This window comes from Centruroides vittatus, unplaced genomic scaffold (assembly GCF_030686945.1).
Source record: "Centruroides vittatus isolate TY-2023 unplaced genomic scaffold, ASM3068694v2 contig_2033, whole genome shotgun sequence".
Lineage (NCBI taxonomy): Eukaryota > Metazoa > Arthropoda > Arachnida > Scorpiones > Buthidae > Centruroides > Centruroides vittatus.
Genome location: NW_027121260.1, coordinates 123,984 through 137,653, shown reverse-complemented (window position 1 = coordinate 137,653; position 13,670 = coordinate 123,984). Strand labels below are relative to the sequence as shown.

Here is a 13,670-nt window from a genome sequence, read left to right as displayed (position 1 = left end):
GGAGGAGTTACGGAAACTTAGACAAACTGGGACGATGGAAAAAGAATAGTAAAAATTTGAAGAAAAATGCAGACTTATTTATGGACAGCCCCTTTCATCAGGTCCGGCTGGTTTCAATTACCACGAAGCCTTAGTTTAAAACTTCACTCTTCACAAACAACTATATAAAAACGGTCCAGTTACGATTGCAAATTAAAATACTTATTTTTAAATACTAAATTTATAATGTAAATTTAGAAGCCTTGAAAAATTAGCGTTCAAAGAAAAATTGATTTCGTGCCGTCAAAATTCTATTTGATGTATTGATATAATAAGATTTACTTCGCTGATTACGCCCTTTGGGGTTAGTGCCCCTGGCACTTTCCTCTTTTGCCAGTTCTTAGATAAAACTCTTATTTATTAACTTGTAACTTAAATGAAAATGAAAGTGGGAAAAAAAACTTTCATTAAGATATTAATAGTAAAAAAATTTTTAAATTTAAAACTACGAAGTAGATTCGTTGAAATTTAAATTTCGAAGATCGTTCGTATCGGCCAGTTCGATTGGTAGAGTAATTGATTTCACACAATTTTTTAAATATCGAAATAATTTTTCCGAGTAACAATAAAAGTTTAAAATAAAAAAACAATTTTAGGCAAACCCCTTAATTTTTAATGTGTAAGATTGTGATATTTAGTTTTAATCCTCATTTCAATTTTCTCTTTTCATAATCCATTTAGAAATATGCAGAGACTGTAATCCATTAGGCGAATAGAGATAGAAATGTTATTAAAACTTTCAATTTTTGAACATATATAAATAAAAGTGTTTTATTATTTAATTTTGAAGAACAAGAAATAATATAACACATTTATTTGACTTAAGGATGCCAATTTGAATAGAAAAGTAGAGAAACAAATCTACGTAACAATGGTCATGAAACAGATCACATTTACTTTAATTTAAAATTTAGTTATACCAAAGGATCGAATATTTCCATATCTTGTTGGATTGTCTTTTCTTTTTCAACGCAGCTTTCAATCAGTTTGGCAGTGATTTCTATTGATAGTTTATTAATTTTTTAATCGTTGTTGTTCCAACGTGCTTTTTACGTCGTGTTTGTTACTAATTTTAAGTCTAATTTCTATTATCTAATTCATTTTAAAATTATTCGATTACACTTAGGTTTAAAATCTGTCTGTGTTTCAATCATTTTTTTCTTGGCAAGAGTACCGCAGCCGCTTTATGATACTTGTGTTTTGGATCATGATTAGAATAGAAGATATTCGAAATATGTAGTTTTACAGCAGAAGTTTTTACTATTATAATGAACACACTCAGCAAAATGTAAATTAGAAAAACAAACAAAACACCTTATGTTGCTGAGAAAAAATTCAATAAATAACGTTGCAAACGTTTTCAGCCAAACCTGTTGGCCATCATCAGGCTAAACATATTCGAATGCGAACAAAATGGAACAAAGTTTAAATACAAATAAAATAACGGATAAAATATACATATAATAAAAAAATAATAATAAATAACAAAGAAATATAAAAATATGTATAGGTTAAATAAATAAATATTAAGCCAGTACATAATAATAAATTACATGAAATTCTAATAAATGCAAAATATGCATTTATTAATAAATTATATGAAATTTTAATAAATGCAAGATATGCAATGATAACAAAATCGAGGCATTAAATTAAGAGCTCTCAAATCTTTTAATTAAATACTTCCAGGCTGAGGGCAACCTTTCAGCATCCCTGGCATAAATGCAGGTATTATGCAATCTGCTCTTAAATATTTCAATTTTCTCGGCGCTAAACGCTAAAGTCAGGGAATATACAGGTTTAATAATGCCTGCTTCGCCCCATTTGACTATCGATCTTTCAACCTGCGCCATCTGAGATAGAACTGTGGCGTTAGATCTTTTGCTGATGTTGTACCTGTGTTCCCTTAATCTAATCCCTAGGTTTTTATTAGTGACCACAATATAGTTTTTATAAATGCCTAGTTTTTGGTTTTCATAAGGAATTTTGTACACTCCAGCCATTCTTTCTTTTTCAATGTTGTCTTTGTCGTTTCTTAATAACTTTACAAGTTGGGAGCCCTCTTGAAAATTAATTTTAAATTTTTGCGGGCCGAGATTTCCTTCATGATAGCTTCTTTCTTTCTGTCATACGTGAACTTTGTGAATTTGCCGAAATCACCTCTCTGAGCTTTTGTTTTGTTAATCTTGTAGTTTTTGATTAGTGCTGTTATCATATCTGCCCTGTACCCTAGAGTTCTAGCGATATGTGATATTCTGTAGATTTCTTTTTGTCTATCAACCACACTACCGCAGTAGAAAAAAGCCCTGTGAACAAGAGCACGGAAAGCAGCCATTTTGTATTAGTAAGGATCGTTTGAACGTGACAGAATGTACAGAGGGCTATGCACCGGTTTTACGTACACTTTGGTGACAAAAGTGTACGTAAAACCGTTTTTTTTAAAGAAGTTTTTACATTTTCTTATGAAATATATCGACACTTTCCATACATATTTCTGTCATTAAACATAGCAATAAACAACTTGCGGCTTGCGTCGCATAAAACAGTGTTTCACAACCGGTGTGACCTCACTAGGTGAAAGTGTGACATGAACTTTTACATATTCTATTAATTTCAAGTTTTATTTATTATATATTTTTAACACAATTGCTGTGTTTCTTTTGCTTGTATTTCAAGTGTTATTTTATAAGTGACGCAGCACTTATGAAATAAAATGATGTTTGTTTATTCTTTATTACGTCCCACGCATTTTTATGTATTTTAAGAAATTAAATGTAAAATAAACTTACGGGTGTTGATGTCTGTTTAATAATAATAATAATAATAATAATAATAATAATAATAGGTTAGTGGCATTACGTAATTCTATTAATAGTATTATATCATCCGCTTTTGAAGGAAATGAAATTTTGGTGTGCCATGTTGAGACATGTCGAGTCACGGGTGTGCCGCAAGTAGGAAAAAGTTGCAGAACACTGGCATTAAATACGAATAAATATGTGAATTTTCAAGCTTAGAGTAGTATGCAGCAAAAATTCAAACAGTATTTTACAATTTTTGTGTGTGAATAGATTTTCCGCGATGAATTTACTAAACATTAAAACAAGAAATTTTATAACAGACACATCGAAACTAATTTAAAACTGGCAGTGACTAATATTTAACCAAATATTTCCAATACATTACGTTCACATCATTCCAGAAACTAAATTAAGTATCACTATGCTAATTTATAATTATATATGAATAAATAATTGTGATTTAGTGGCATTGTTATTTTTTCTGTATGTGGCTTGCGTCAGTTCAAAAGTTTTAAAATATAGTTCTTACATAGAAAAAGGTTGCCCATCCCTAATTAAACACATGCCTTTCACTTTCTTTAATGCTCAAACCATAACATTTTTTTTCCATGTTAAAAGAAAAGCTGATAGAAATAGTTATTTTGTCCTCAGTTCGACCAACAGAGCAAAAGATGTTAAATTTCCAGTGGAGTGAAAGTATTTCAAGCTTGAACAACTCGTAAGTTGTATTCTCTGTTTCATATTTTAGGTAAATAATCAGTGTATTCTACAGTAATAAAACTGTTTTATTTTAATTTAAATTTATTTTTATATACTATTTACGCTCTGTATAGATATTTTTCGTGTAGACATTTTTTAAGAACAATTTTCCAATGATTCACGAATGACATTTCTTCACAAACAATTTCAAATTACCAGAGTCGAGTTTTTGAATAATTTATTCGTCTTCGTATTTTAGTAAATGTGTACACTTTATCTGTAAATTTTAAAATAGAATTTATACAGTTTAAAAAACCTAGCATAGAAAATACAAATTTAAATTACTTTACAATGTATATTAAATATAAATTTGTCTGATATGTAATATGGTTTTGTTTTTTCTATTTAGTTAATTTTCATTCCGAAAATACAGAACAGAAACAAAAAAGGCGAAGAACGAAACTCAATCTTTCAACAATGAAGTCCGTGATTTACTCTTAAGAATTTACACGTTTCAACGTTGTGAGTTTTACTTATTGAAAAGTTATGTAGGGAAGTATACTTAACATAAGTCTTTTGAAATACAATATTCTTATTACGTAAATATTACAGAACTTTACATTTAACAATAAGAATGAATAAGAATACGAATAATACATTCTAATATTAAAAAGTCATGTAAAATATAATTTTATACAAGTTATTTCATGAATGTTGTTATTACTTTCAGTTATTGTATGGAAGAAACACTGTTTTGAAGAAAATATTGTCCAAGATTATGGAAAAAACTGAATATTACATACGCTGTTTTACCCATATTATCGCACTTTATTTAAAGACAAAAAAGGAAAAGGTCTACTGCAAGGATATAAACAGAAAATTCATGAAGATATAAATACACTTGAAAAATGTTTTACAGAAATTGTTTACTTTAATATGTCGTTTCTGATTAGCTGTTCTTAAATATATTTATACACAAACATTATTATTTCTAAAATTACTGTATTGTGTTTTGATGCAGAAACTTGCCTTTAGATATAAAAATTATTATTTAATTAAATATTATTATAGATTTAATTATTGTTTTTATTTATGATAACTTTATTATATATCGATGAAATATTATCTAAAACAATTTTTTGATTGCAGAGAAAAGGAACCAAAAGATATTTTTATGTAAACACTGGAAGAAATATTTAAAAATTAAACATTTGCAAAGGCATGAGAGAATCCACACTGGAGAAAAGCCTTACAGTTGTGACGAGTGTGAACAGAAGTTTTTACATAAGTCAGACTTAATTAGACACTTTCGAATCCACAGTGGAGAAAAGCCTTACAGCTGTGACGAGTGTAAAAAGAAGTTTTCACGAAAGTCAGACTTAATTAAACACATTCGGATTCACACTGGAGAAAAGCCTTACAGTTGTGAGGAGTGTAAAAAGAAGTTTTCACGAAAGTCAGACTTAATTAAACACATTCGGATTCACACTGGAGAAAAGCCTTACAGTTGTGAGGAGTGTAAAAAGAAGTTTTCACGAAAATCAAACTTAATTAAACACCTTCGAACTCACAACAGACAAAAGCCGCATGAATGTTAATCATGTCCGGTGAAATTCATTTGAAACTATGATCTAATAGTACATTGAAACATTCACATTTAGAATTTCTGAAAAAATATCATTTTTAATTTCTATCGATGTAAAATGATCAAAAGATGTAAGGAAACTGTTTTAAATTAAAATAATGTTTTTCCAATTTTCGAAAAGTTTTTACTAAGAAACATTGCAGTATTCAATATATAATTTAAATATTATTATATAAAATTTTTTTTAATAGAAAATTGTTTTATAGATAATTGCCCGTGTTAATTACAGTTAATATTAATGTATTCTATCAGTAATTAGGACAGTGCATATTTTGCTCTAATTTACAATAAAGATAATTATCGTATATTTGAACTCTATTAATTGTTGTGACCGCAGGTATAAAAATTAACATGTTAAGATATTCGGTTAGTTCGAAATTGGAAGTGAAACTTTTGTCCAAATTGAGATATGCGTATGTTAACTCGTTCGTTTAGCTGGAAGTGCTTCCAAATTACAGTAAATTATAAAGTATATGTTGCTGAAAAACGTTGAGCGATAGTAACATACGAGCGTACATGGTGGCGATTTCAAAATTTTATATTTTGTATTGAGTTTGATGTTATTTGGCTCTCTTTGTTTTATTGTTACCTTTTTCTTGTGTAACGTCTGATTAGGAAATGGCTTTCCGGGGAACGGGCACAGTGATGGGAAATTCAGATCTCGTTTTCTTCTAGAGCCAAGCAAAATGTTTTTCTGCAGATCATCAAGCAACAACTTTCTCGGTGATCTGCAGAGAGAAAGTTTATTATTTTTTTAAATTTTGCAACAAAAATAAAAATAATATTGAAATCTTATTTCCAAGTTTCCTTTCATACTTCGAATAAAATATCATCTATATTTATTTAAATTAGATTTTTATAATCAAAACGATCAGTGATGATGTCTTATGATTGAGGAGTAATAATATCTGCCCACCTCACTATGAGAAACGAGTGAAGATTGTTACATTTGTCCTGGCCACTCGGCTAAGTCTTGCTTGTAGGACTGGTAAAACCGAAAGTTTCTGCTCTAACTAAACTAAAAGGGTCTAGCGAAAGACACGTTCGGTGACGTAAGACGTATAGAATTACGTATTTATTATCTATTTGGTGACAAAATTTATTAAACAGTTTTTTTCGTAAGGCACAGAATTTTAATTGACTATTTTGGTTGTTATTCTCGTCCAATTCAAATTGAGAAGGAACTTCCAAACTTATAACGCTTTGAATCGTATCGAACAATTTCAAATGTTAAATTTTAACCGTATTTATCGGTTTCAAGAGCGTGCCATGTATGTCTGAATACATATGGTGTCTCGTGTAAGCCTATTAATTAATATCATTAAAACTTTTGTTGTTTGTTAAACTGGTTCCAATCTTTGACAATACAGTATGCTGTACGCTACATAAGAAGCACACGATTCCTCTCCCTCGGACAAAATTATATTAAAAAATCCATCGCGGGCCCAACGTCGAAATTTTTGCTGGTGTCAGCAACTTTAGGAACACTGGAAAAGCTACTAGTTGTCTAAGACCAAATGTCATACGATCCCATTTGGGCGAATCTCACCAATCCGACTTCGCGAATAGAATGCACTGAAAGAGGCTCACCGCGGATTCTCACATAAAAGAAAACGAGAGCGGGCCATTCAAAAGACTAGAATGATTACTTTTTTTTACTTAAATTATCAAACATTTTTACATATTAATTTTAATGAATATTTAAAATAGAGTAATGTTTTAACGTGTTTACGATAATGTTTTAACAATTATTAAAAAGTTTCATACAAACGTGGAATGAATCGAACTATTTTTATAATCACGCAGTTGTTGGCCTTAACCAGATTCACAAAATTATACTTTATTTAAAAAACTTTATGTTTTTAGCTATTATAAAATGTCAAGAAGCTTAATTTTGAAGGTAAAGATAAGTTTTATAAAAAATTGTCATGATGATAACGAGTAAAATTGTCATTAAGTGTGGCCCTACTATAGATAACAGAAACTCCCATCTCATCGACTTTTGATCAAAATTGAGTGGTATCAATGCCAATAATACACAAATTTTTCTGTAAATTTCAGAAATTTTCATAGACACATTTCTTTTGTTATTTATAACAGCCGAAAAAGTAAAAATAAAAACATGAGGTTGGAGAAACGAACTTGATATTGGTTTAACTAGCCCGGAGGAGGTCGGAAAGGTCAACAACCTGTATAGGTCGCTGCGGGTCACCTCGACTCGCATTTTAGATATTAATTTTTTTCTTAACAGTTCAACTTTTTTCACTTTTTTCTTTTAAATATTATTTTTCATTCTGTTTAGCAATTTAATAAATATATATGTTTACTCTGTAAGCCTTAGTTAATTATTTATTAACATTCGAATTTACATATTAAATTTTGCGGAAAATTTTTATAAGTATTTGAAAAATTTTAACTATTTAAAAAAACATGAAACAATTAGTGATGATAGAAGTTATTTTTATCATAGAAAAAGTATGTCACTTTATGATTTAAAAAAATTATATTTATTTTATTTACATTACATTAATAACACAAATTTACGCAGACGTCAAGGGTCGCTGCAGATCACTCAAGTATCTAGAAAAATGTATTTTTATTCAATTTAATTGTATAAAAATATCTTACTCAAATTTGTAGCGTTGATTGATGAAATCGAGAAACGTTGGTTGGTTGTTTAAACTGTGTACTTTCTCAAGAATTATAAGAAATACGAAAATTAAAGCCAAGAGAAATCAGAATATCTAATACAATTTTTTTAAATAACAGTTTATTATAATAAATGGGATTTTCGATAAGATATACCGTTGAATTTATTAACACTACGACGAGACTAGACGTTTAAGTAATGCGGCAAGGCTAAGTCAAGGTATCAGATCAAAAAATGGACTTCGAACAGAAAATAACTGTTTATCTTGACAAGTGTTCTTCGATACAAAACACTTTGCCAAACACACTTAATGGCACTTTGAACGTTTAATAAAACTTACAGTAAAAAATAATGCATATGTAAATAGTAGGCCCAGAGATAAAAAGATACTAGATATCGCTAAAGTCAATTAACTATGACGTTTTGTAAGATGATTTAAGATTGATTAAACGAATTGCGACTTTTCAATCGTCCGGCATAGAGACCGTCAAAATTTATAGTTTTTATTTAATTCAGCCGTGAATTTCTATGGCTCGGAGAAGAGCGAACCATTAATCCGAATATGAGGTGTCGAGTTACGCGAGTAACGTCACGAACGTGTCAAAAATGTCACCTGGTACTAATTCGTTCACCGAACGAGTTCGTGACAAGTGACACTCCCTACACGTTCGTTCTGTTTCTCACGTAACTAGAGACTAAACACCCGGTCCTGCTGCATTTCGCATCTTAAGTTGAAAAACAGAATTAACGAAATGAATAAGAAATTTCACGTAATTCAAAAAAATGTACAAAATTGTAAAATAATCTAACAATGTGAATATATGAAGCCAAGATGCATTTTATATTGTTTTGTCGATTAAACTGATCGAAAAAATTAAGTATTAAAGTCAATAAGATTTTACAAAGACTGAATAAAATGCCGAAATAATCACCAGAACATTTACAGTTTGAAATTTTAGAATTTATACAATTGTAAGTGAAAAAGCAGATACACACAAAAACATTCATCCATTCATAAAGATATGTTCACTGTAGTATTCGACGAATTTTAATGTGTTTGCCATTTCGTAGAGTTGATGTTTAAGCAATGAAACATCCCGACTACATATTAAATTAAATATAGCAACGAATAAAAGAACACATTAAAAATGTAAATATCATTAATCGTATATCAAACAGAACATGAATTTATATCCCGATGGTCTTTCAACACCCAAATGAAGACGATCTGTCAGTCGTCTTGTCCCCTACAAAAGAGAAAACCTTCTTAAACTGTTTTTAAAGCGAAATGTGACAACTAAATTGCGAACAAAGTACGGGTGTCTACTTTAATCTTTCAGACCATACCATTAAAAGCCGTTGGATCATAAATAGAAAACGTGTTAATCACGTTCTATATTTTCAATGTAGAACTTGTAGTTAAACTTCCGAGTAAATAACATTAATGCTGGTCGCGGTTGACACAACAGTAACGCTGGGTACAGTTAGAACACAAAATAGATACACGTTTCTTGCACTTTTATACATACGTGTTATTAATAACGTTGGTTTGTAAACTGCTAGGATAGCAACACTCTACTGTCGTAGTAAAATGTTATTTTCACGGATACTCTGAGTCTAATAAGCTCTACATGGGATTTTTATGAATCTTACATTCGCGACAACATACCTTATGAAAATACATTGTACTGTAAACACTGTTCACCTCTAAGGTTTAATTTTACACTGAGATTATTCAAAGGAATAAAAATCAATGGGATCGGTATTATATCTAAAATTTTTTTTTAAAAAAAATTTTATTTTAATTTTACAGTTATTGAATATATGGTGGGATGAGTCACAAATGCTTACGACTACCGAAATCCGTAACGAGCCAATGGCGAAAAAATGTCAAAATTTTTTAATTTTTTAACTGTTTTTACAGTCAATCCTCTTCATTGGAAAAATATGCACTTAAACATAGGCTACCAGGCATAGCGTACCGATGCTTCCGGTAGGTAAGCTTGTGATCAAAGCGAATCTTGGAGCAGGAGACACCCATTATCCCACAAACAGAGCGAATGAATGCCCGATTTGGGTAAACGTTGAAGAACTAAACTATAAAAATTTCATATGGCTTGCAGTTAATATGATTAATTAATAATTTTTACATTAATGAATGCGATATTTCTAAGTGATAATTTCGTATTTTTGTTAACGATCACTTGATACTTTATTTTATACCTGTGTTTTCAAATTTACGTCAATAAAAAATAAAAGCACAACATAATATAACACAAAAACCTCGGTTACAAACATCGCCATCGCACATACCTACCCCTAAAATTACGTAATCGATCGATCTTCTTAATTGTACTAACAAGTAAGAAATAATGCAGCACGGAATATCGAACGTTGCGTTACTTTATTAATTACATGCGTAACATACAAGGCAGTGACGTAAACACTACGGTTCGCTTTGCAGCACCTCAGAAACAAAAATGAGCCTTTCTCTTACCCGGGAAATCTTAGCATTATGTAATGTTTTTATTAACACCTCACCTCTTCTAACTATTGCTCGCATACCCATCAACCCATATCTGCGTTCGTAATTTAACGACAGCCTTACGTAAAATATGTCATTACAAATATATAGACTAATTTACTGTAAACAAAAGCATCTCTAGCCCTTTTTCGGATGGCGATTTACAGAACATTTTTGAGTGGAATTCGTCGTACGGCGCATTTTTTGGATAATTTTTAAATCGTGATATTTCGCTTAAAATCGCGCTATGTTTAATCTGTTTTTTTGTGTTTGATTAACAACATATTACATTTTACGATTGTTTATTTTATAAATTAATACAAATTTAAAATAATATTAAAATTTGAAGTTTACGAACAAAAAAAAAAAAAAAAATTAATATACAGACAATCGCTGAACTTTGTGCATCTATTAGGTAGACAAATCTGTCTTCTTTTAAAGAAAAAAAACTTCATCTCTCTATCTAGAGCGGGGGAAAAGTTATTTCCATTATTTACACTACGGGTGCGTTCTTGAAGCTTGTTTTGTCGCGGAGTGGCTCATCGGACGGCGGACGTGTACGAAGCTTGTCACGTGAGCATTTGTCGGTGCTATTCGGTCACGTGACTACTCATCTCTGACGTCTTTCCTGATAACATTCTTTTTGCCAGGAATTCGCTGAACTTTTGCAGACATCACGTGATAGATCATAATATACTATAGTATTTTTACTGTAATTACAAACGACTCATTATTATTAATGACTAGATGAAACAGCAAAAGTAAAACCGCTGGCTAACGACAATAATTTTATCATGATATATATTATAATAATAAATATTAATCAGATTCAACGTAAGATATGTAATGTCTTGATGTAAATAAATATTGTACAATTTTGTTTACAACATTAAAGAGATTAGGCCATTCAAAAGCGGAGCAGAATTATTAGTTATTTATCGAATTATCATACGTTCTTATATGTTGATTTTAATCCATATTTAGAATGGAATGATGTTTTAATATTTTTATTAATGATGTTTCCAAAGTTCGGCGAATTTTTTGCAGAAATAATAATTTATCAGGAAACACGTCAGACATTAGTAGTCACGTGACCGAATAGCACCGACAAATGTCACGTGACATGCTCCGTATTCGTCTGCCGTCCGATGAACCGCTCAGCGACGAAAAAAAGCTTAAGCAATGGCGTCTTCGAACCGTGTACACTCGGTGAGTATTCCTACAATTATTTGTTTATAGCATATTTTATATGGATTATTCCCAAAAATTTATACGTGTTTTGGAAATGTTCGAGCGAATTTAGTCTAGAATTGATTCATTTTATGGAAGAAAACCTTTTAAAGAGCCGAACCCCCTAAACTGCACAAGTGCCATTAAAAATTAGTTTTAATACAATATCGCAACAGAAGTCCCCATTAAATGTGGCCAAGAAAGTTAAGCAACTCATTGCTGGATCATTTTTTTTATATCGCTGAACTCATATTTCAGTTGTTCTTTGGATGAAAATTAAACTTTTTTGAAAATTATTTTCCAAGTTTACAAAAAATAATTAGATGTGTCAACATAGAACTTTGTTGCTTGTTATTCGTTTGATTATATGCATTTTTTTTCGAAATTAGCACAATGTTGTTATAGAAAACAAATCATCACAGTTTGAGTGGGAAAAAACTGCAAATTGATGTAAAATGACGTGCATTTCGGGTTTAACGCCCCCTCTTCAGTCCTATTATATCAGATATATCGGTAAAAAATTATTACAAAAATACAGATTTACGGGATGTATTAAAATATTTAATAAGTGATATCACAGTACTACGTGCCTTTGCTCATTCTAATTAAGTATCACTATTATCTATGTGTTTTCTCTCATCCGTTACTTGTGTTAAAACTTACATACGTGGTACACGTTGTAGACTCTAATAAACAACTAACAAGAAGAATTGTCGTTTCACGTTACAGAAAGTGATTTTTAAAGTTTTTGTAGTAGTATAAACACATATGCAAAGATTGATTCCTGTATATTTTCCCTTTATCTGCTGTTATTCTTCTCTCAAGAAGACAGTCTCGTGTTTTGTCACGAAATTAGAGGACTCTTGGAAAAAAAGGGTCTTCTTGAATATTTTAAAATTGATTGGCGCTTATTTATTGACTGCTCAAAACGAAGTTTGAAATGTGTTTTTTACGCAATGGGATCAAATACGGTTCAATACCAATTGCTCACTCGACGAAAATGAAAGAAGAATATAACACCATAGCTTAGTCTTGGGGAAGATAAAGTATCGTGAACATCAATGGGTAATTTGTGTAGACTTAAAAATGGTAAACTTTTTTCTTGGACAGCAAATTGGCTACGCCAAATATTCTTGCTTCTTGTGCCTCTGGGATAGCAGAGACAAAACACACCACTTGGTTAGAAAAGAGTGGCGTAAAAGAGAAAACATGGACATTGGAAAAAATGTCATTAACGACCCCTAGTTGAACGAGAGAAAATCATCATTCCTCTACTGCATATCAAGCTAGGCCTAATGAAGCAGTTTGTAAACGCTATTGATAAGAACAGATCATGCTTTGCATATATAAAGAAAAAATGCCTCAGTCGAGTACGGAAAAAATTAAAACACGAATATTTGACGGCACACAAATAAAACAACTCATTAACGATCCTGTTTTTAAAAATTCGATGAATGAAGACGAGTGAAAAGCCCGGACTTCATTTGTTGCAGTTGTCAGAAATTTTCTAGGCAAACAAAGCTGAAAACTATGTTCAACAGGTAAACGAGATGCTTAACAGTTTCAAACAGTGGCGTGTCGTCATTGGAAGCGGTGGAAGCGCTACTTCCACCTTTCAACGACTTTCTCTTGTAGTTTCTAAAATATAAATTTTCATATTTTAACGTAGTTTGAATTACTTAAAATTAATATTATATTATAACTGCATTATGTGTCTTATTACAAATTTCTATACTACATGTGAAATAAACGATAAGATTGCTATTGTATATTCGAATATCAGTGTCAGAGTAGAAGCGCTTCCGAGACAGCTTTTACAGCGAGAATAACTGAATGCTGTAAAGCAGCCAGAGGGCATTGGCATATGCGCTTTACAGAGCACCAACCTCACCCGGTTTAGCTGGTGGAAGCTATAAACGTGTAACGCTTCCAACGATTCTATTCCTTAGCCACTAGTAGGAAACTATCTGACTAAGTGAATTGTTTAAGATTCAAAAAGTAAAGAGTATTCAATGTTATATTTATGTACGTTTTTTGCAAAGTTATATTTGATTATAATTTTCTTTTAATTATACTGTAATT

General features: G+C 30.8%; 1 protein-coding gene across 1 annotated transcript in view; it reads left to right on the top strand.

The window, feature by feature from the left end:
* Nucleotides 1–13,670, top strand: part of LOC136970578 (zinc finger protein 850-like) — a gene marked incomplete at its 5' end in the record, with an annotated part of 121,331 nt that overhangs the window by 16,097 nt on the left and 91,564 nt on the right. Inside the window, 2 exon segments of the mRNA XM_067265027.1 lie at nt 4,689–5,132; nt 7,825–7,848. Of these exon segments, the coding sequence (XP_067121128.1) occupies nt 4,689–5,132; nt 7,825–7,848 (468 nt within the window).